The 24,756-nt window shown below is 34.8% G+C and overlaps 1 protein-coding gene across 4 annotated transcripts in view; it reads left to right on the plus strand.

The window, feature by feature from the left end:
• Window positions 1-24,756, plus strand: part of LOC123011086 (heterogeneous nuclear ribonucleoprotein K) — a 48,107-nt gene that overhangs the window by 3,627 nt on the left and 19,724 nt on the right. Inside the window, exons 2-4 of one of the 4 annotated variants that reach the window (XM_044408364.1) lie at window positions 12,354-12,408; window positions 22,132-22,233; window positions 24,021-24,077. In XM_044408364.1, coding sequence (XP_044264299.1) covers window positions 22,144-22,233; window positions 24,021-24,077 — 147 coding nt within the window. In that variant the 5' untranslated portion in view covers window positions 12,354-12,408; window positions 22,132-22,143. Of the gene's footprint in view, window positions 1-12,353; window positions 12,409-14,457; window positions 14,612-22,131; window positions 22,234-24,020; window positions 24,078-24,756 lie in introns of those variants that run through there. The other 3 variants (XM_044408365.1, XM_044408366.1, XM_044408367.1) reach the window with 3 other exon arrangements.

Genomic DNA, 24,756 nt, shown 5'->3' on the forward strand with positions numbered 1-24,756 from the left:
ACTTTGTGTCTGAGACGTTTTTGCGTCTTTTTTAATTGTTTGACATTAGAGTGCATAGCCACCGTGATATTTAATGTCAAACGTATTTACTTGTATTAATTCTGAATTTTGTAGATTTTTGTTTAAACGTCGGCCAAAAAGCTTAATACAAATCTTGTGCGTTAACCATTTTACAGTGCTCAATTATTAAAGCACTCCGCTGCGCGTCGTGCTTCAAATTCATTTCGCACTGTAAAATGTAAGTTACCGCACACGAATGTAAATAACTATTAATCAGTTCGTGTTTTTTCCTAATATATGTTTTTTGACAAATTAAGTGCTGGGCCGATTTTGACAAGTCATTCTTTTCAAGTTTGGTAAATAAAATAATAAAAATAAATATAAACGAAACGGCCTAGTAATAGATTCGATATATACCACTTTATGGGTTTGTTTTGAAAATAGTCGTTAACCGGGGAAAATACTAAATTATTTCCGAATCTCTTCTTATAAAATAAAAAGCGTGACGCAACTGTCGACGGGACTCAACTAGGAGAAAATAACGTTCGCGATACGAATCTAAAACTTATTGATGTAATGATGTGCAATCATGTTGAGAGGAATGATCGCTTAGGGGAGAACTCTTTTGTACGGCATCTCCCTCGGAGGACTAGAGTGAAGATATCGATCCGTTATTGTTGTCTTTTTGATAACTTAATCCCTTCGACGTATGCCATTCAACTCGATTAGCTCTTGGGTGGTGACATCAAAATCTCGCGGATTATGTTGCCACCCCTAACTGGAACTGTTTTTTTTTTTAATTTCTAAGAACAAAATTTTAATTCTAGGTTAAGTATGTATTGTTAAAAGTGCTTCAGTACTTTGATCGTAAATATTTTTGTACTATAGTCTATAGTGTGATTAGATAATTTGTATTTGTGTTTACGAATTGTCAAAGATCAATACTTCTCAGTTTTAAGATTTTATTTTGATCCACGAGAAGAGTTGATTTGTTTTTTTTTACTGTGATTTTTAAGAAGTGAGAAAATGGCGAAATGTCAAGAGAAAAATCGAAGAATGTTAATAGAAGATGTGTGGAGTGTTCCATGATATATCTATTCGTACCTAACTATGTAACAAAAGACTGAAAGTGTCAAAACAAGTGCAGCTTTGTCAAGAATAAAAAAGGCCGCGAGATGCGCAGAAGATAGACAGAGAGAATCTCTGTAAGAGAGTGATGGACTCTGTCTTTCTGTGTACAAAAGGGAGAAGCTCCTTTCTCTATCCTTATTTTTTATTCCACTGCGCATCCGTGACTCAGGGCTTTTTTTATTCTTGACAATCTGTATCTGCGTTCCCATATGTCTTGATGTGAAACGTACAAAGTTTTATCTTGGTGCGATTATTACATGGACAATGGGACAATTGTTGGAATTTGAACAAGAGAAGGGAAGACAGTAGCTTAACTCTACCTTACAATTCTTATTTAACTCTTTTCGCAAAATATACCTATAAAAATGTTTTTTTGAAGATGAAGGGGCTCGAGGAAAGGGTAACAGCTCTTTTTAAAGACAAAAGATGAGAAACCGTTTTTTTTTAATTCATATTCGTGAAGAACAGGTCAACAGGTGACTGCTAAGATTGCTAAGATACCACATCACTGGACGTAAAATGTTTTTTTCCACATTTTGTAGTGTGATTATGGGAACATTATTTAATGATTTTTATTGCCCGTTGACACGCCGAATTTTTTGTTAAATGTGTAGCAGAGCTGAATTGGTTTCTTGTAGCGAATGAAAAAATCACACCAGTAGAAACGAGGCCATTTTGCTAAGTGGAAATGGTCCATGACAGCGATTAATTAAAGAAATGGCGACTAGATAAATTCCGAAGGAGGCGCGCTGTAAAAAGTGATTTGCGGATAAAGTTTCTGTTTAGGAAAACTACAAACGATTTTCCAACCCTTTGAACATTTGTTTTTGTAAAATATGGAAAACAGAATAAAATCAAGGCGACATTTTCCGGACGACGTGCATTATTTGCAGTGTTCTTGTGCAATTAAATGTTACTGCTTTTGTCGCAGAATTGTAGTTTTAAAAACGAATTTCTCGACGATTGGAATCTGTTCAGTGTTGTTTCTTCGAAGGGAGAAAAGTTGGAGGATTAAGCCAAAGTAATTGGCTGTAAATAACTATTTAGAAAGTTAAAATAAATTCCACCACTTTGGAAATTTATGTTGGGGATTTTTCATTTGATTGTCTTTGTCTGACAAACGGGCCAAGGTTTCGATTGTTTTTGTTTACTCGATGACGTTAATAAATGAACAATCTTACTTAACATCGCACTTTGTATGGTTTGTTGATGCGCAAAAAAGTGAAACAGATTCCAATGAGAGTAACAGTTGGATTTCAAGGTTTTTGCTTCAGGTTATGCCAACTTGGTTTTATGCTCCAGTTTTCTGTGCAAAACATCAATCATGAACTTGCTTCGAAATAATTCTTACCTGACAATTACCTAATTAAGCCCGACACGTGAGGATGAATCGTAGATTTTATTGAGTTGCTTTACTACCAGCAGGTGGAGCTAATTCAACTTTCAGCAAACAGAAAAAAACACTTCGATCTATAATCAATTCTATTTTCCTACAAGGTGTATTTTCACAATTGAATAAAGTGGAATGTAATCCAGCAAAACCATCAGAAAATTAACTTCACTAACACAATTACTCAAAAATTTGTAATCAATTTATTGAAGTGATCGAAAAAGTTTTTCTTTGACATTAAACCGATATAGTTTTTCCCACTCGTGAACCATAAAGCTCTTCGAGCTTTGCGTGATCAAAGATCTGTTCGGGTAAGTAATTGAGCAATTTCAAGGGTCCGATTTAACATCCGGTCGCCGTACAAGGCGGAAATGCAAAGTTTTGTGGACCGAATAGGTGCAAACATTGAGAGATAAGAAACACCTGATATCAGATGTGTATTTTATCACTTGTGAACCAAGAGTGCAGAGGGTATTTTTTACGTAAATGACTTCATTCGTTTGAAACACCTGTATTTAATGTATGAGATTAGATTAGACCAAGAATAGAGTTTCGGTATTTATAATTCTGGAAAACTACTGGGTGTTTTCAGGAAAATTATGTGACAGGTTGTAAAAGAGGGAAATGTTAGGCCAAAGAATAGGCAATCGCCGGAATTAATTTCTCGGGGGCGTTCCGACATTAATTTTCTATTGGACTTGTGTCCCATTGGCATTTTTTGTGTCCTAATGGTCGGAAATCCGGGAATCGAGGAGTGTTGACTGCTATTCTGCCAAAATAGTTATTGGTCTAGAGCAAAAAGCATGTATGTCTTCGATGGCGTTCGATACCACAGTTGGGTGTCATTTTTTGGAATAATCTGTTTATCGGCGGTTCATCGGTTGACGATGGTATCGCGTGTGGAACATTTGGTTGCCCGGTAACGTGTCTATCACAACGCCACTATTGAAAACCCACCCCTCAGACAGTCCTCGTACATTTTTAATGCATTTCGTTCATCATTTATTCACGAGTAAAATGATTATTGGTTTGGAGGTCCGCCTATACTGACAACTCTTACGGAAACTTGGTTAATTCCAGGCTTTTTGTGAGCGTGTACGTGCCACAACCGATGGAAAAATAAAGTCGGTAATAGCCGGGCTTCGATAAATTCAAACGTCACACGCAATTTTCTACTTAAATATTGAGCAAAATTGATTCGGTATTAACCGGATTGCGTATATGCACATCTATCATCGATTTTATTTATGAATTAGGAAAATTGTATCGACGTAATGTACTTACTTACAACATGGACTAATCGAATTCAATTTCTTACATTAAAAAATCAACGATTAACCACATTAATTATTTTTACACACACCACCGACTTGGAAGTTCGATCGTTTGAAAGGGATAATCCGATAGAGAAGTTCTCTGACGGTCGTTTATTTATACGGCGACTCACACTTTGCCCTCATGTCAGTTTTTATAGTCGGGTACTAAGATGGATGGTGTGCCACATTTTACTACACACTTACCTATTTTTATTGGGAATCGCAGATATTATATCCTATAGGTTCACAGCGACTCAAGACATTAGGTTTTAATGGAAAAAGGGGGACTTTTCTTAGAATTACATGAAATTTTAGCCACTGAACACACAAAACATGGTTTTTTTTTGGGTAGTAATAAAGCCATCAGTAAATAATTCAGTTTTGATCAGTATAAAATGATGAGTATTTAATTAATTTTTGCACAGTAAAAAATTAAAAATAATAAATGCCAAGTATTTTATAATAATTTGTTCGGTAAAAAAATCTAATTTGCACAGTAAAAATAATGAAAGCTCAGTAACTTTAATTAAAATTAATAAAACAACATTAAATTTAAAGAATTTTCAGTTTGGTTATATAACAATGTTATTTATTATTGGTACTTTTTTATATTACTGAATATTTATTATTGGAGGGTGGTATATTAACAAGGGCCCCTGCGCAAGAATGATTTTATCAAGGACTGAAAACTGTGCACAAATGGTAATCAGTCTAATCAGCGTACGCCACTCTTTGCACTGCTGTTCTTCTGAAACCACAATTTTGTTTTTAATCGCTTTGCGGCATTCCGGTTTTGCTCGGAAACATTTTGTTTGTAAATGTGTGCATATTAAATTAATTAGTTTTACTAGACATTCATTCATTGTCTTTGCTGTGCATTTATTATTTTTACTGTGCATTTATTATTTTACTGTGCATTTATTATTTTTACCGTGGATTTATTATTTTTACTGTGCATTTTTTACTGATCAAAAATACTTGTCGTTTAAATAATATACTGTGCATTTAATTTGTTCTCTTTTTTTGTATAAAGAACACTAAAAATGAATGTAAAAAGAGGACAGAAAATTTGACTTTGTGTTTTAAGATTATTTTTGGTTATTTGGCCCACTTATCGGTTTATTTGTGGGAACTATTATTGGCTGAAGCTGTCAGGAAGTAATTTTTGGCACGTGATTGGTTAACGATTTGTTAAATGATGTATATGTTAACACTTTTTTCCATTCTGTCATTTGGAGTAAAAAATGTTATTTTTTAAATTATTTTTTTATTTTATTAAAAACTGAAACAATGAAACAAACAATTTCTATCCGAATGAAACACAAGTTTCGATTCTCAAACACCTTAATTTTTAATACAAAAATTTGATAGAAGCTTTTTTCCTGTTTTTTAGTGAAAGAAGAATTAAATTCGACAATGTTATATTGGAACCAAAATTCTTTTAACTACATACATGATTTGCAGGTGGAATGGCAACTGTAATTCATTGTTTTCAGTTTGTGGGTAGCAAAGTATTTCTTGTTGGTCAGTTTTCACGTTTTTTGTAGTCATTAATCATTTGTACATTATATATACGTTGTGCCATTTCAATTGCCATTCTGTTACTTTTATGTTTTGTTTTTTTTGTATAAAATAGTGGGTTATTTTGGGTCTTTTGTATGTAGGATTCAGTTGTTACACATGTTGTTCTTTTACACAGAAATTAAATGTGTGAGCTATTTCACCTCAAAAAGACAATTGCGACGTTGCAGTGTGGTACTCGTATTTATTGAATACTAAAATAAGGTTTTTTCATTTTTTCAAAGCAAAATAAATGAGTTTCTGCAGCTTCTGTGTTTATAAGTACTTTCTTTGATCTGTTAATTAGTTTCTCTTTCCTTTTGTGTTTGTTTTTTGGGAGCATTACGCATTTTACATTGTCTCACTGTCGTTTCTATACTAGTCTTGTAGTGTATAATGCCAAGATGAGGCATTAATTTTTTTGAGGCATGCGACTGGAAAATTTCCAAGCCGAGTCGTTTATTGTTGATCATAATGGATATGTTATAGTTAAGTGCGCTGCTGTTTGTCTATTTAGCTTTGATCTTGTACTAAATTTGAACCGAACGAAATAAACCCCACGGCACAATCTGAATAACAAATACGATTTTAATGTAAAAAATGCGAGCGTGTGGATGGACACGCTTAATTCGATTATCGCTAATCCGGCTATGATTTTCATGGGGTGGATTTTTCAACAGGCAACAAGTGTATGTGTGTGTTTGCAACATATTTGGCTCAGAATTTAAGCTGGAGTTTTTTTCGTGGGCGACTAATCAACTTTTTTTTGCGACGTAGGCCGTATAGAAACCTCATTATGAACTCCATGTAACAAATGTGTCACACGTAGGTATTGATTTTATTATAACAATAAAGCTGGTGCGAACGAACCGTTGGGAAATTTCGCTGTGCCCACAAGTCTCGTTGAAATATTGCCAATAATCAAAGTGCGCCAATATTTCGAAGCCAGTCCAAACAAATTACGCTGAGTGCCGTTACGGAAACTTACTTTGAGATGTTGAGAACTCGTTGTGGTTCATGGAATATTTGATATTTTTTCAGAACGAAACGTTTGAGGAGAATCAGTCATAATAAGAGACTTGAGTCAGGCGAAAACAGGATCGGGGAGCTTACGCGAAAGAAGAAATGTCAACAAATGGAGGCGGAAAATTTGTAGTGTTTTGCAATTCTTTGTTGGAAAATAAATAGGCTTAATCTGGAGCTTAGTGTGGGGAATTGGAGTTTAACTACTTGAGGGATATTGAGAGGGACGAAAACTAGGGAATACCAACCAGAATTGTGTCACTCTAGATTACTGAAGGAACACAGATTTCGAAAAAAGTTAAGAAAACCTGAAAAACTAAAGTTGACAGATTAATTTATTGCTTTTTCGTTGATGATGTTACGTGTTTTCGTTCAAAGTCAAGTCAATATTATACGACGTAAACAGTTTCTTGAAAAAGGAGCATCCTTAATTTTAACGTTTTAAAGAAGCTTAAAGCGGACGAGCAATGAGATAAAAAAGAAAAAGACAAGTTTTAATTTGCTTTTGAATCTTTGGAATTTGGAATTAATCAACAACGAACTTGCATTGATAAAACACTTGAAGGAAAATTCTTGGTTCTTATTAAGAAAACTATTTCATATAAATCTATTATATTGTACAAATCATGAGCTGAAGGACGCTTACTAATAGTAAGAAGTAGCAGAATTCTGAGAATTTTATGATGCATTATCTAGCATTTTTTGTGGTAATTATGTGCGTCGAAAGCTAATGCAAGCCTGAAGATAAAAAAGTTACTTCATGTTTGTATATTTCCACATACAAATAAAAAACGGTTGAAACAGAACAAATTTAATTAAGGGCCAAGAACGTTTTCAAGCAATTTTCTGTTACTCGATGTACTTGTAAAAATGTAAAATGAGTCAAGTTTTCAAGGAGTTGGTAGCAGCAATTACCTCTCGAGGTAAATGATCTAACATGTTTACAACTTTATAATTGTATACAACAGAAGCTCACAGTGGTTTCGTTATTGTCTACAGTAGTCGAATGATTATTTTAATCAAACAGCTGGTGCGAAACAAAGGTTTTGGTTACAAGACATCACTTTTGACGCAATTTTATCACATATTCATATTGAAAAGTTTTTTATCAGTAATAAAACGCACTTTCTTTGAGGAAGCTGTAATAAAATGCCAGGAGTTGAAAAGGAGTGCTAATATATATTTCTATTTTGTTCTTAGTTCATTTATACTTGATTTATAAATACAGAGTGGTTATAAATGATTTTCGTCTAGCCAGCTTTGGAATTTTTCTGCATGTAACTTTATTTGTGCCGCTATTCTTTTTTGAAAACTCTAGTTCTGTCATTAGTGTCACTTATTAATTAATAATAAATTGTTAATTAAACTTTTATTGTTTCAACTAATTTCCAATAATAATTGATACATTGGAAGAAAACAAGTTTATAATTGAAGTCTATTTTCGAAGTGGACGCTTAGTAAACGGCGATTTTTTCATTTTGAGTTAAAACAAGTACCCTTATTTTCGTAAAGCGGCATTTTTATTTTACATGGATAATTCACAGCTGGCTAGATGAAAATCATTTATAACCACTTTGTATTTGCAAATGATGCTTCTTGACAAAGCAATTATCTGTTAATTGTGATAGTTGAAAGTATTTTCTACAAGTGTTTCAAATGGAGTAAAAAAAATTCAGGAATAAGACGTGATTTATTACCTTCCCATAGTAGACAGACTCTTGCATAAAATGTCTGAGGGCTTTAGTTGAGGAATTGAGGATAAATCTCGCAAGGAGCTATGTAGAACGTATCAGTGGTGAATAGGACAATGAATTTAATAACCCAATTTCTTACGATAGGGTTGAATTTATTGCACCCCAGAACCAATTGATCATTGTATTGGTTCTTAAAACTATGTATTTTGGTAAATTTGGGATTTCATTAAACTTTGATTAATCGAAACGTTAGTAATGCTTTGAACGGCTGCATATTTCGCCGTAATGTTGGTATCACTTTGTTCTTGTTTGGGTGTGATAGGACGGGATGTTCCGTCATTATAGACGACCGCTTTGCTTCAACCCCGAGCTTTACATGTGGTCTCTTTGACGAATAGATCTGGGATTACGCAAATTACACAATAGAGCATTTTGATGTTAATATTTACATCGACGTGTCGCAAATTCATTCACTTTGTGAATTCTCACTCGACGGAAATTATCGTAATGACAAGACAATTTATTTCTTTTCGATGAGGGAAAATCGATAGTTTCGGTTGTAGTTATTTTTATTTTATTTTTTTGGTGCACTCGCTTGAATAAGGTTGTCGCGTTCAAATAAACTTAGATTGATTGGGTTTGATAGCTGTGGCTTCTACCTTGTTTAATTTATAACATCGAAAATAATGTCTTTAATAAATGTTGTTTATCGATTTTTGAAGTATTAATGAGTTCATTTCCTATTTCGGTCCCAATTGTGAAATGGAAAGTTGGCCAAATCGAGGCCATCTTCATTCGATTTTTCCGCGTTTCGCGCAATATTATTAGCGCAACCTTGCGTATAAAAATTAAAAATTGACTTTGAAACCTTTCTACTTTTGACATATCCACTCTTGGGATCGGAAATGTCTCAATTTCTTTCCTAAGTTGGCAAAAGTGCCACGGAATCGTTGAACGTTATGAATGGTTAATGTCTATTGGCGTTATTTTCTGCTGACGTGGAATGTGCAATATACCATCAGAGAAATATCTAAACGTTCGTCCCATCAAACATTGTTATTACCTCTTGAATTTTTAATACTTGTGAGAGTCTCCGTTTGATAATAATTAAAGGTTTCTCTAAGTGCAGACTACAATCAGGTACGGCGTGCATCGTATGTCATTTCGTAACGTAATAACACTGTCATTAGACGTATTGATGATAGAGTCGAGTTCTTTCAGTCTAATTGGCCAGTTAGAAGAAGCCACGTCACCCTGTGCACATCTTCGATTTAATTAGCACGAAAACGGACGATCATTATCGAAATGTCGATTAATATTGCAGTAATTGATTTATTCGTTTAAACGTTGAGGTAGTTTCCGAGGCCGTTCTTCATCATTTTATTATTTATGAAAATAATTATCGTTAAGTCTTAAATTAGAGACTTATTGGGAATTTATAAGATGTGTCGTGTCCCTTGAGACGTCACGCGAGAGAGACACCTTGCAGTTTTTCCATCTTTAATAATAAATTAATTTTTCTACTTTTCTTTCGTTTTTAATGGAACATGCAAACGCGTGGTATTTCCCAGGTCCTGTTAATTTTTAATACAGACTTCCACAATACCGCCCCTAAGGCACGAAATGCATCTTATTAGAAATTGAGTGGCTTTGTCGGTAATAGCCGGTTGAAATATTTCAAACACACTTGAAATTACTCGGCGAGGTGCCAAGGCAATCAAATGTGAGTCAACGAATCTCGCGCCAAATGCCAGACGCATTACTGAAAACCGCAACTTATCAAAATATACAAAAAAACACTTAACAAAGTCCATTGTTCTAACTCAAATAATCCATTTAATTACTCGCTAGAAACCCTTCTAATAACTGTCATTACCATCATCATTTCCTCGCAAGTTGTGTTTTTATTTTAAGCGCCATTTACCCATGGTAAATGTCGCTAATGTGGGCATTATTAGGACCTTTCTTCAACAGCGTGAATTATGCAAAAGCGTTCGCTTAAACAAATATTACTTTCAGCTCGTGGGACCGTAATTACATTTAATTACATTAATTTTATAATAACACAGCTCCAACTTGGGCGAATTTGTTTATGTTTTTCCTAAGGAAAGCGCTTAAATAGTCCTTGAAGCGATAAATAACATTGATCGTTGAATTGACAGCGATGAAAAATTATTAATCGCTAGCGTGACGTTGCATGTATTAAAAAATGTGTTAATGGTGTACTAAGGCACTGGAACGTGGTCATCCAAATTAATTAGTTTGAAAAATGGTGCTTCACATATTTACATATTTTTATCGTTAGATTGGGTTTTGTTGATTCAGATTACGAGATGCGGAAATCGTGTTTCTGGCCAAAAAATGACATAACATAAATCTCTTCAAGTATCAAGTGAAAGTTTGAGGATGTACTAAATGCGCTAAATACTGAATCTTTGTGTTGTTTCTTGAATTTAATTCGGTTCACGACTACACATGGGGATGGGTTCAAGCTAAATTTGTAACAGCACAACAGCGAGCGCAAGATAAATTCGAAGAATATGTTATCGGAGAAGAGGGAGCTTTAAACATTGTTTTCTGGAGTTGAAAGGAATTCTAAATTTAAACTTATCACTAACTAAAAAGGCAATTTAGCATAAGTGAGATCATTTTCGTTGCGTGTGGTTTAGCCACGAGGTATTTTACCAAGCAATCAACCTTATTGTTATATAACAGAAATAGAATCGTGTAATTATTTTGAGTATGATTATCTTTAATATGGATACGTACGGCTGTATTACCACAAACAAAAAAAATTGTTAATTGGACTGTAAAAGGAAAAATATCAATTGTTGTTAGTTATAGGTTTCAAAGAAGTTTACAAACTGTACGATAATTTATATGATTAAATAAGGAACAAATTTTATTAATGTATACCTTAAGTACATTCATTAATTTTTATTAATTTCAAGGCACACGAAAAATAAAATTATAGATCATTAGTTAGATGATAAATGATTTAAAAAAATGCACACATGGGTTATAGAGTGATTTCTATGAGACTTCTTCTTTTATTGTACTTATAAATTACACGATTTGTAGTATAGAAAGTGTCTGCAGAAATTCTAATCGTCAAAAAAATGCAACACAAATTTCTATAATTTATTCTAATCTCTTGTGTTGTCAAGATCGAGATATCCACTAATTTAACAAAACTTTAGGAAGTTACTTTTTGTCGAGGAGTGTATAATCAATTATTGGTGGAAGAGTTGCCCAAGTTGACCTCACACTTAATTTGATAATTGTTGTAATAAACCGTGTCGGCAATAACAAATTAAAGTTGTTGTAATTGTTTAATGTTTATTATTGATTTTGTGCGCAATGACCAGAAGGAGTTCTCCAAGTTCAGAGACCCTTAAAATACATTTTCCGCCCTGGGACTTTTCTAACCGTGTTATACCAAGTTGGTACACTTTTTGGTTTCTCGGTAGTCCCCCTAGACTTCCACTTTTGATAAGTTCGCTGAAAGTCTTTAAACCGGTCCAAATCACGTTTGTGACTTTTCGCACCTTTAAGAATTTTCATTTTACATTCAATTATCTTTTGGGTGAAATTGTCGCAATTATGTAGAATATGTGACGTCCAGTCGACAGTGTTTGTATTTTGAAAGGTCGCTATGACGACCCGTCAACAATCAATTGTGGCCACGTACGTCGTATCCCTGCCGTTAGGCCAATGGGTTTTGTCCTGGGGGAGATTTCTGACTGATAAGTTGATAGTCTAGTGACCGCTGGTCAGTTCTTAGGTGGTCGTTCAGTCGTGAAGTTGTCTACCTAATAAGCTCCATAGAGATAAAAAGGTAGGACTTGATTAATGTCCGTTTCCTGTTGCACGATCCTTAGATACTAGATACGATAACACGGTTTAACACCCAGCTAAATTTAAAGCCAAGGTAAATTTAGAACATCATGATTATTCATTGAACTATTTTCGAAACACTTAACGACTTGATCTGCATGGACGAAATCCTGGAACCCACTCGACACCTCGACGCTTTTCAACACAATTTAACTCAAACCACAAACTATTTGAATTTCAACTTAAAGTTTACAAATTTTTTGTTTTTATTATTTGAGCTGGATTGGAGCTTGTTTGGCCTTTGCCATCATAATTTTCTAGTTTTGGGGCCATGGGGAAGGCCCCCAGCTTTGATTATCTCGCCGACTAAGCGAAAGTTTCTCAAGAAAAGTGTTGTTTCAGATCTTGCGGATCCAAGGGTACGAGGACTTGGCGATAATCGCTGATCTAATCTAGGGTAAGTTTGTCTTTCCTTTGACTTGGTCGAGTATGGATTTTTCCGTTTGTTCCGGAAGCTTTTAAACTGTTTGAATATTTCATGTCGAATTTGTTTCAAAAACTCAAAATAAAAACGCTTTTATTACCCGTTTAAGTCTTATGGGGCGTATTCGCTTCGGTTTATCCTCCTCTGGGGGCTGTCGGGACCGGTAAACTATTTATTAGGTGTTTAATTCCTCCGACGTTAATCGACGAGAAACCATCCGCAAACAAATCAATTTGTTTTATTTATGGTTTATCAATTTTTACGATGTTTGGTGAAATTGAATTTTTCTATAATTTTTTTGGGAGTGTTTGAAACCTTTTAAGGTTGTTTTCCCGATCGTAAACGTGGAACGTCCTCTTTTTCCTGTAATTCATTTTAAGGGCGCATTTGCGTGACTGAAAAATAGGGTCGCTCCCTGCAAAACAAATGTGAAACCAAAAACACTATAAATTAGATTTTTTGCTTTACTATCGCCGGTTAGTTCAACGTAATTGTTTAAAATCGCCACTTTGTGATTAATAAAGGGGCAAAGTTGGGAGAGTAAGTCGTCCAGAAAGTGCTCCATTGTCTTTTATCGATGGGAAAAACTTTCGTACTTGTGCTTTGGCTGCGTCCTAATGTATTGGAATACCCCTCCCGTGTTTTCTTATCAATTAAAATTTGCCTTTTTTAATGGATTGCTGCGAATCGCATTTTAAAAGCTCGAGAGCTTTTCTTGTCTGGCCTCGAGAGAACTTTATTAATTTATTTCAAATGCTAAGACAGTTTTCGTTTCAGTTTCACCACGTGTATTTTAATTTGCGATTCGAGATGAACAAAAGGATTTGCTTGATTTTATCTGGTAGTTTCCTCTTGGCGAAGAATTTTTAATTTACTCGAAACAGACGCAATTATCGACCCCCAAAGCCGGACGAAATTCCGACCGTTCAAAGCAATAATGCCAATAGCGTGCCTCTTTCTTTACAATTTTACTACTTTTTAGCGTTTGCAACATCGATTCTAATCATAGTGAAACCTTTTCATTCGGTCGCTTATAATCAGTTTCCATTAGCGTCAACGTGTAAAAAAATTAAGTGATCCGTTTCACAAGTGATAATTTTTACAAAAACATAATGGATGATGTAAGGTGCCCACGCTTTTGAATAATTGAGAAAAGTCATCTTATTGCTAATTGTCGGTTTGTTTGTGTCTGATTAAGGGATTAAAGTTACGGTGGTGCTATTAGCAACCTTCTGCAGTTGTAAGTTGTTTTTGATATAGGACGTTCCTGAATTACTCGCTTCAACTAGCTGCGGTCGCTAATCCGACCCTTGCATTAAAAATTTATGTTTGTGATGTTGGGTAATGAATTAAGTGCCCATAACTAATTATTATTAACGATGTTTAAAAGAATTTGTTTTATGAAAATTTTAAAATTTTTGTGTTTTTCAGCGATTTATAGGAGATGCTGAACGTTTATTTTATTTGGTTTTGGTACTGAAGTTTCGTAGTTGTAATTAACATTTCATACAAACATAGAGGTTGAAAGTTGCTTTGACGCCAAGAGACTGAAAATTTTCAAATTTCTAATTACAAACACACTAGCAACTATTGTTACAGCTAATTGTTTGTAACTGTAAAGTGATATTATAATTGCAGTTTCTTGTAGCAAATTTTGAATTTGAATAATATTTTTTTGCGGTATTTACTGATGTTTTTTCTAGGAAGTTGATTGACTATTATGTTGATTTAATAAAGGTGTTAAAAGTGAGACATCCAGTTCCAGTCGTTGACTCATTTCCACATTTTCTCGGCTGAAGGAAACCACTTGAGTAAATAGACCTGTAATTGTTTAAACAATAGAAGGTCGATGTACTTCCAAGGCGTTTGAGTAATTTTTCCTGCCAAACGTTTTCTTTTATTTCCCATCAGTGCCTTTCAGTACCACGTCACTTGATCGCAAATCCTCACAATTATCGACTCCTCTTTGTCGACTCTGCCACAATCCGCATAAACGCGTGGTTCATCCGAGTACACTGCCACCACCACAGCTCGAGAACGGTTGATTGAACGACTCCGTTTTGTTTTGTTTGAGTCGAGTGTGCGGTAGCACGCAGTCTACGTTTCAGTTTCAAGCTCAAACCAAGTGCAAGTGAGGCTGAATTAGAAGTTTCAGGATTTTCGCTACTCTGTCCAAGTGAGTTGAGAAAATTGTGTTCAGTGTTGGAAAAAAATCTGTGTGTGCGAAATCCAATGCTAATTCGTCTGGTACACAAGGAAAAGACGAAATAATACCTTGTTTGTTCATTCGCTAAAAGCAATTATCTTTGTTTCTTTGAGGATTTTTAAGCGAAGGAACAGGGTAATCGGGGCGCACAAGTGACGATTGTGCCGGATTTAACTCCGGGGTTTGTGTTTTTCAAGAGTCATTTTCCGACATTCGATATTTTATTTCGCTTTTTCGCGAAAATGCAAAACGGAGGTTGTAAACAAAGAAATTCTCCGGTTTGGCTTTTGGGAAGTGTCAGTGTGCAATTTTTGCTCAAAAATAATCAACGTTTATTCAAATTTATTGACTAAATGATAATTTTTAAGAAACTTGCTGTTTACTATTAGTATTTTCGTCATTTCTTCTTTAATTTTTTATTTTTGCATAATTTTTCAATTCATTTGAAGGTAAATTTATTTGGGACTTTTTAAAGATTATATTTTTTATTGTTTTTGTTGGTGTGTTATTTTTTGTGGCCACTGCTGTATAACAATGAATAAGTAACCAGTGTCGACCCTTGTAAAGGGCACGTGTCTAGCGTCAAAGAAGTTTGTATTAAGTGTGCGATCAGAAGCAGAAATTAAATTAAATGTAGTCAAAAGCGAGGGGAAAACTGCAAAGCACTTTTTGTACCTTAATTAAATCCGGAAGACAATAAACATCAACTGCCACTAGTCCGGACTTTGTCCAATCTAGTGGAATTGAGTTTGGCGGATTTTAGAGACGTGTCTAGTCATTTCCGGACACTTGTAGATAGGCTGAAGGATCGCTTGAAAAAAAAAAACGGAGACTTTCTTACATTTTCTACGTTTGTAAAGACAATTGGCAATAGGTGTATTTATTGTTTGACCAATGCCGAAAGGAGAGTAATTCCGTTCAATTTCCTCTCTTAATTATGTAGTAAATCCATCTCGAGTCTCGGAATGTGAAGTATTCGAGCAATAAAGCTAATTTATTGCGATGAAAATTGTAAGGGTCCCGGAAAGACTGACCCACATACCGGCCGTTTATTTGTTCTTTGTAAATAGGATGTGGAAGACGCACCTTTGGTAAATATTTTGATGGGTGAGGAACATCTTGCAGATGGTGAAGTCATTTCTAAAATGGGCCTTTTCGCGTGAAGCTTAGGGTCAACCCGATATTACTACACAGAGATTAACGATCGCAGAATACAGTTACTAATACAGGAATGTGGAATCAATGCTTTTATTTCATAAAACCGGCCACACCGGCTCGAGTTCAAACACTTTTTCATTTTGTAATGGAATTTTGTTAAATTTAGACGCTGATTTAGCCGCATTAGGTAATAATTTTTAACCTTTGTTGATTTTCGACTTTTACTTTTCGGTTCATTGTTAATTCTGATGTAAACTAAGAAATATGCCGAGTCTGATGACAGGTTCATCTCTTTAATCAATTGATCGACACGTCAATCGTACAATTTCATAATTAATTCGCATCAATTGTGCAATCAGCTTTTGCTTTCGTCAAATATTGATTGGTTTCCTCTCTCTAATCTGGCTATCAGTGGTTTCATATCGAAGTGGAGTCATGACACGTTTCAGGCTCTTCCCACTGAAATGTATTGAATTATCTACAAGGGAATCTGCCGACTTGGTTCCTAATTGAACCTAACTACACCGATTTTAGTTTTTTTATTGTTTATTACAGTTTTTTCTCTAGTTTTCTTATGTTTTTGAAAAAAATGATGAGTTATTCGTCCTGTTTATCCCTCCGGCTTGTCGCGGTTACCCCATGGTGTGCAATGGTTTGCAATAACTATCCGGGGATCGTCCTGATGAGAACTAAATAATAATTGTGCAAAATTGCAGCCTCGATGAACGTCCAGACGCCCCTTTTAGCAATTTTATTAGCGCCGTTATGAATATTAATGGTGAAAAATTTTCGCCAATTTCCAATCTCGCACGAAAGTGCTTTGTTCTCCTGTTACATTGTTTGTGCATGCAGCCAAGTTAATGAATTGGGAACTCTTCCGGGAGACAAACTATAAAGAAAAGTTGCGTCTTGAAGCGCTCCAGTGCTAGTCGGTGTCAGGTGTGGGACTATCGAGTTTTTAAAACGGCGTTAAAGTTCATCCTACTTTCCTCGAAACAAAGTTCAAAGGGCGTTTAAAAGGGTGTTGCGGTCTTTTATGGAGATTTAATCAAAAGTCCGGAGAGTTTTTCCGGTCGTGACAACATCGATTAGGAGTCTTAATTTACAGGAATTTGATTAGGATCGTTAATTATTAATATGGGATGTGCGGGTCACCGGGGCTTTAATTATGATACTCGAGGACCAGGAACATCAAAGCGTTTCAAGATGATAATTGTGTCGGTGGTTGACTGAGATGGTATCAGTGTTGTACCAACTGTCAAATGTTCGCGCACCAGTTAACACCAACTAGTCAACTCCCCTATGTTCGAATAGATCCTAACTTAATCCGCGATTGTTGGAAAGTTCACTCAGCGTTAATTATCGTGTTTTAGAGGCATCGAATTACACGAAGAGTCGCTGGGGGATAACAACCAAAGTTTGTCACTGATAAAAAATGTGATTTTATAGTTCTTTATTGTCTTGGAGGTGAATTTTCCAATAAATCTCTATTTTCTCCACGAAAGTTTGTAAATCTACAGCGCACACACAGGATGTGTACTTTGCGATCGATTTGGTTGCTCTTTCTTTCTGTCGGCGAGATATAGAGTTATGTTTTAATGTCGAGCTTTTAAATTTCGGGTCCGGAAAAAAGCAAACCTTATATCAATTATAGTTCTGTTTGTTCAACTCGTTCGCGTTGTTTGTACAACGGCTGTCAGTCGTGGATGTTCACTATGTTATCTTGTGTTTATTTAAGAAATTGAAAGGTAAATTTTAAGGTGCACCTCTGAGTTGTTACAAGACTGTAAAATTATAACCCTCGGGGCTCATGGTTCAAATTAAAAATCTTAGAAATTGAAATAAAGTCGGTTAATTTAAATTTCATTGAAATAATTATTTCGGCTTGAATTATTCAACAGGTTTTCTCAAACGAGCTTATGATTCCGCAATTTTATACCATTTACCTTAATTGAACTCGACCGCAATTGCTTCGACTATACATGCGATGTTTTTTTTTTTCGTCTTTTTGCAATAAAATTCTGTATAAACAAAACATCGTTCGTGTGTTGGATGCAATTTTCACTCGGAGAAGCGAGAAATCGCTAATGCGAACCGATACGACACAAGTGTCAGCTTTATTATATTCGAGGACGCGATTATGGAGAATCGGGTTGTTAGGTGAGGGTGACGTGACAGATTGAAGTCGCGTAACACGCGTGATAAATTCGGTAACGACGTATTTGGAGCTTTTTGTCGATGATGATGGCGTCAAACACAAAGAGAGGATAACTTGATTCGGGCAACTAATCATCTTCGAATTACACCACGTCAGGCATTAAAGGCCACCGAAAAACTGACTCTCAGGAGAAATTAACCTGGAATTTGGTTTCTTGACCTCTGTTTTTCGTGCGATTTTGTAGTTTTTAGATCAAAACTTGATTCAGATTGAATATCTTTGTTCCTAATAATTTATCTCAAACGTGAGTCTATGCAGACTTCAACAAAAGTTTTATGTTTTGCGAGAAGTTCAAAACTTTGTTCTGGTCTTGGTTTTAAATTATTAAACTGGGGAGTCTAAAAAATGTTTTCTTTTTTCAATGTAGATTTCTGTTTATTTTGTTATGATTTACAAAGATCTGTCTTGGTTTAGCTCGAATCCTTCCATCGAACACCATTTTTGCTGAAAATTAGAAATCAAGTGACTTCCACTAGAAACTAACTTTCTCAAAGCCTGAACATTTTTCAGGAAAATGTTCACTTTAAAAGTTAACAGTTTCCGGGGCATTATTAGCTTTCAGTGGTTTCTTCTCATCCAAGATTAAAATTTTTCTTCGTAACGTGAATTTCACCTGAGTGTTGAAAAAACTAATTGATGAATGATAAAGTACTATAAAAATACAGTTTTCCGTTTTTTTTTTTTTTGAATTTGCAATTTTTAATTTAAATGGCAATCCATTATGGAATCTTTTTTTACATTTTATTAATTTTTATCGAAAAAAAATTCATGTAAGTTGTCATTTTGAAGAAAAAAAAGTCGCATAACTCAAAATCAAATTAGAATTTCGTTCTCAAAACACGATCACATTTTTATGGGACTTTAATTTTTATTAATTATTATTTTATGAAAGCAAAACCGCTTTGTTTTGTACTTTTTGTTCACCTACCTGCATTTCGCATTGCGCTATACAGCGACAAATTGTTTATTTGCTTGGATAAAACAAATCATAAATAAGTTACGGTGAACTATCGAGTGAACGTGTAGGACGGTTCGAATTCCACATGGAAATATTGGCAATTCTAATTTGTTTATTTTACGTCATCGTTTCGGAGATTTTTCTCAATTGCACAATGAATTCACTACTATTCGCGATGTAGCGAACATTTGAAAAAAATTCCTAAGTTCTATAAATCATTCTTATGTGCGGTGTGGTTTCCGGAACGGCAAGCAAGCAACGAACGTTATCGTGAAAGAAAATCATTAGAATTATTTAAGAATGTTCTTTCTATATCCACAAATTAAGAATCTACGTTTGATTTCACTCACGCACGGCTCGTTTTGGCCATAAAACACGCTTCGAAGTGTATAATTGGCGATTTATAAATACCGCACCTGTTTCGAGATCAGGTGTTGGCACACCTATTGGAAAAAAACTGTAGCACGTGGATGATGCTTGTATTATCAAATCGAAGGCGAATTATGTCATTGAAGCATTAGAATGTCGGCCTTGTAAATCTTTGCAAGTCGATGATTGTTGTAAAGCATTATCATCATTCAATATTTACAAGAATTTGACATTGACACTAGACCTTGGCTTGTTTGCTTTTTTAATAAATATGTTAAGTTTCAATTGAAACCTACAGATATAAATTCGCGATTCCATTGTGAGAGGTTTTCTCCTTAATTAAAATTTCCATTGTTCGCGTGGAGATGGTGAAATCTCGGATGTACATACATTTTTCAGCATCGTGACAGACTTTTATCGAATTTCCGAAATGTATTCAATCCATCATTCGATCAACTAAACCATCCTTTAGAAATTGTACGGCCTTTCAGCTTCACGCATGTTCCCCAAGCAGTAAACTATTCGGAAGTTAACTCCGGATTTTCTCCCAGTGGCATCGTTCTTTGTTTTTTTTTCTATGTTTGACAGTTGCGTGTCTCCGTGTAACACATTGAAGCTTTGAACTTGGCCATTCTTTGATCTATTTTGTTTGCACTTTTTTCTTGATATTCGTGCCGGGAAATTACTTTGGACAGAGATTAATCACTTTTCTCCGCGGAAAATGAAAGTTTGTACGGTTTTTTCGACTAAAGTTCAGGAAATCGGTTATGTAATCGCATTCTTTCAATGGGTGCATTCCTGAGGAGTAGAATACGTGGTAGAGATTCGTGTGGGCTGCTTGCACAGCTGGTTACAAATAAAGTGAGTTGTATTTTGAGTCATTGAAAAGTCGGCACAGCCAAAACAGTTTAATTAGGACGAAAAACAATAATTTTGTCATCCAACTGATTTCTTTAAGAAGGTTGAAGATGTTACCTAGTCAGTTTTCACATCTAACCAAATAAAGAAAATTCTCACCCATTCAAGTACAGCAGCAAGAGAAACTTTGTTGTAAATTGAAAAATTAAAATATACAGTATGTCCCCGGATTGAGTTTACAAGAGAAAAAAAAAAATCTTTGATTTTACGCAAGAACTGCAAAGGAAAAACATAGTAGGTATAGTTGTCAAATAAATAAAACCGCCAATGTGATAGAATTTAAAAATCAAGAGAAAAATTAACTTTTCTTTACACTGAATCAGAATAATGAAGTTTTAATTACAGATTTGCTTGTTTCGGGTGAAGCAAAAAATGTTTTTCTTTTGCAGTTTTGGCGGAAAATCAAAGATAAATTTTCTTTCCTCTTGCAAACTCAATCCGGGGACATACTGTAGTATAGTTATATACAGGGTGTGCCAGAACTCGCGCCTCAGAGAAAAATGCCATGTAAGGTAAGATACCAGGAACATGTCAAAATGTTAAAAAATTCTATCTGTAAAAGTTCCGAAATTATGAGAGTTTAAATTTTGCACTTTGAAACTGCTGTAAAAATAATTTTCTAAGTGTTTTTGCTACAGGCTATTAGAAGAGGAAACAAGTAAGCTGTAGACTAAATTGTAACTGTTTAATGTTATTATTTTGTGGTTTTATTGGCAAATTTTTTGTACTTTTACTAAATAATAATAAACAAACATATACAAGATCATCAGTATAATTAAATTACATTCTGTATTATTTTTTTTCTTTTGTTCAATAATTTTAAGATAACATACTTTTCTTTTCATATTACTTTAAAAATATGTTGGTTTCTGTTCATTTTATGTATTTTCTCTTTGCAGTTATTCAAGTTTTAGTTATTTTTTGGGTTTTTTATAGTTTGTTTTATTTTGTTTTTGAGAAGTAGAATAGCATTAGCTTGACTTCGCATCCTCACATGTTTTCTTTAGTAAAGGCTTTTATTAATATTATTATTATTATTAAATACTTATAAATGTCAAAATATACTCGTAAACGTCAAAATTTTTTACAGAATTTTTTGTAACATTTTTTCCATGTTCCCGGTGTCTTATCTTACTTGAAATTTTTTTCTATTTACTATTACCCTGAATTTTTTAATTAATTTGTTTTTAAATGTTTAGTTTTTGAAGATATTGGTAGCGTGTGAATAAATAATGAAGGGCTTTGGTTATTTTATAACAAAAACCTGTAATGCTCTGAAAGCATAATGAAATGTTCAATAATTTGATGACAAATTACAGAGTGAGAGGATTTAGCTGTGTGGGCTTTTAATTCCCTTTTTAATCCTCTTTTTTCATGAAATTAAAAATTTATTTTCGCTAATAGCAGTCTGAGAGAATATTATTTACTAATGTTTTCTATTCACTTTGTGCTTGTAGCAGGATACGTTTTTTTTATGGAAATTAGTTCAATTCCAAGGTGAACTTTGGTGTGTATCGAAGACATTGAAGAATGCATAGTAATTATAAACAACTCTTAAATGTTAATGTCACACACCCTGAGAATCTAGATTGAAATAGGAGGTTGACCATAACAGCTTTCATCTGTGCACCCTAGCCTCCGGCATGGCTCGGTTTAATCCTCCCGTTTTTCCCGTTTTCACTTGTTGACGTTTAGTTATTCATCGTCTTTCTCTCACACGCGAGTACCTGCGGCCATTCCATTTTCGTACAGAGCTTCATAAATATTAATGAAGCACGTAGGTACAATTCAGTTGTACGAGGACCTTGTCCTTGTGCTCCACATTTCTCGACTTGAGGATCCGTTCGCTGATTATCACTTTTGTTCCAGGCCGAGGTAGCCATGAAGCGGGAAGCTGATGGTGAGATGGGATCACCGCAGAAACGTTCACGACGAGGTGACGAGGAAGTTCGCTTACTTATTCCAAGCAAGGTGAGCGATGCCGTCGTTTTAATTAATTTAAGACTAATATTTGCCCAACGAACGTTGTAATATAATAATAAACTTGGAAGTTGTTTATTTCGTTTCTTGACCCACAACGCAGGTGCTGATAATGGGAAAGTCGTGCAACTACAGATTTTACTAAATAAACATGGCTTCGAGTCGTAATAGACCAAAATAGGGTTTGCGTAAGATAGAGAGAGGATTTATCTTGAAATCACAACCGGAGAGGTTTCGCGATAACATCACGAACACGAACAAAAGACTTGAGTTCCCACGAGTCGCCGGATTTTTACCGGAAAAGCGCGAAATCGTTGCGAAATTAATTTTTTTAATTGACGGATCGAATGACATGCAAAAAAGGAATGTAATTAATTTTGTAATTGAACGACGAAAAACCAAGAACAAGCAACTCAATTAACTTTGTTCGTAGATTTAATTTTTAAAGAGATGGTCCTTCTAGGAATCGCTATTCAGTTTCGATTTTATTATTAAAAGGAAGAGTGGAACGGGTCAAGACGACCTTGCTTTAGAACTTGGCAAATTTATTTGTTTTTTGCAATGTTATATTGGCAATCCGACTTCTCGAACAAGTTTAATTACGTAATTACGTAATCGTGATTTATCAACTATAGAAATTTGTTAAATTATTATTAAAATTTATGTTTAGATCGACCTCTGTCTATACGAACTTTCTAATTGTATTTCTTTATGCAAATTCCTCGCCGATAATCTACCATTTTTGAATATTTTACCTTGAAAACGAAACCATTTAGAGATTCAATAGTCTTCTACCGATCCGTAAATGTAAGTATTCCGGCTATTGTCAGCAACATTTAACCATATCTAGTCAATACGCCTATTTTTAGACGTTCTGATAATTTAAAAATAGCGAAAGTGCTTGTTTTGGTTGCATGTGGTAGGAGATATTTATCTAAACCTTGGAATTGGGTTATTTGTAATTTTTGTTCGAAAGAATATAACTTTAATCTATTGCGCAATACATAATTTATTAATTTGTAATTTTCTGCTTTTACTGTTCTGAATTTCAGATAAAAAAATTAAATTCGTGTTTTTTTTGACCTGAAACTATAAAAAGGTCAATTTTGAATTCCTGTAGGTTAGTGACCCTGAAATCTTCATTTCGGTGTACCGAGATAACTCCTCTTCCAGCTGTGTCGTGTAATAACAAGATTCCATTCCTTCGCCTTCAGAATCTTTCTGTGCCTTTATTTACCCACATCACTCCTTAAATCTGCTCTTTTCTCCTTCGACATGCACAGATTCATGCAGAGTCCAATCAGTTGTGTATTTATTCACGATTTGGTGTAAGCGTGCTGCTTTAATTCCGCGATTTTTCCTCTCCGGAACAATTTCTAAGCCATGTAGGTGGAGTCCTGTTAGTTTTCGCGCGATCTTCTATTTGCTAGTACCACCAGTACGTGCATTAGATATTCATGAGACGGAAGGTGAACAACCTCGCATTTAAAATCCATATCTGGGTCTGCGAATATCGAAGAATTCTGTTTTCTCCGTCATTCATTAACCTTGTTGGTTGCGTGACGGAACAATTGCAAAAATAACGTTCCGGAGACATGACATGTTGCGACGCCGGCGACGACATCTGTCTCGATTTTTCTCAGGACTTTCCACAAAATCGACAAAAACTGACAATGAACGAGGTCGCGGCAAAAACAAGCGGTCAGTTGACAGTGATAGATCGGTTGATGTATCCCGTGTTTAATTAACTGATTCTGAATTTGGTTTTTCTGGTTTAGGTTGCCGGTTCCATTATTGGTAAGGGTGGCCAAAATATAACGAAGTTGAGGAGTCAGGTCAGTATCCAATGGATTTTTACGGATGGTTTTCAAATGGGACGTTTTTTGGACCGTTTGAAGGCCATCTTTTTTGGCTTTTTCCGTTCAAACACACGTTTTCTCGTCTTCACGTGGTTGGTCATTGGTCGCAACTCTGTTAGGAACAAAACAAACAAAAACTTCTCATTCCGGTGGAAAACTTGCATAAAGAGTGAATTTGCATGACAATTTTCTGTGGTAAACAAGTACTTATGTAGCGATCTAAAATGTGAAAGTGAGCCACATACTTTATCGAAAACAGCTTTAATTTCTTAACACTTTTATCTTCAAAACAGTTTTGTGTTTATTTTTCTAACTAAAAATAACACAATTTTTTATTATGTAGCCACCGAAGATTGTAGAATTTTTGTTTTAAGAGAGGTTCGATGTTAATGGAAGTGGTTTTTGTGAGTTGGGCCAGTGGCGGAACCCGCGGTAACATTTTAACATTGACAGCACAGCTAAAACAATGAAACAAAGACAAATTAATGAATTAATAAAGGTTAACACGACGAGACTAGTGACGTTTTTATTTTTTATTATTTTTTAACCAACTAGCAAGTGACTAATTTGCCTAATAATAATTTGGACGTTTTGTCGCGGCAAGAACCAACCCCTGCCCTATCGCCAATGATAATGTCTTAACTTATACACACTA

The sequence above is a fragment of the Tribolium madens genome, unplaced genomic scaffold, assembly GCF_015345945.1.
Source record: "Tribolium madens isolate multiple individuals breed KSU strain unplaced genomic scaffold, Tmad_KSU_1.1 Scaffold_91;HRSCAF=231;Tcas5.2_LG7, whole genome shotgun sequence".
Classification (NCBI taxonomy): Eukaryota; Metazoa; Arthropoda; class Insecta; order Coleoptera; family Tenebrionidae; genus Tribolium; species Tribolium madens.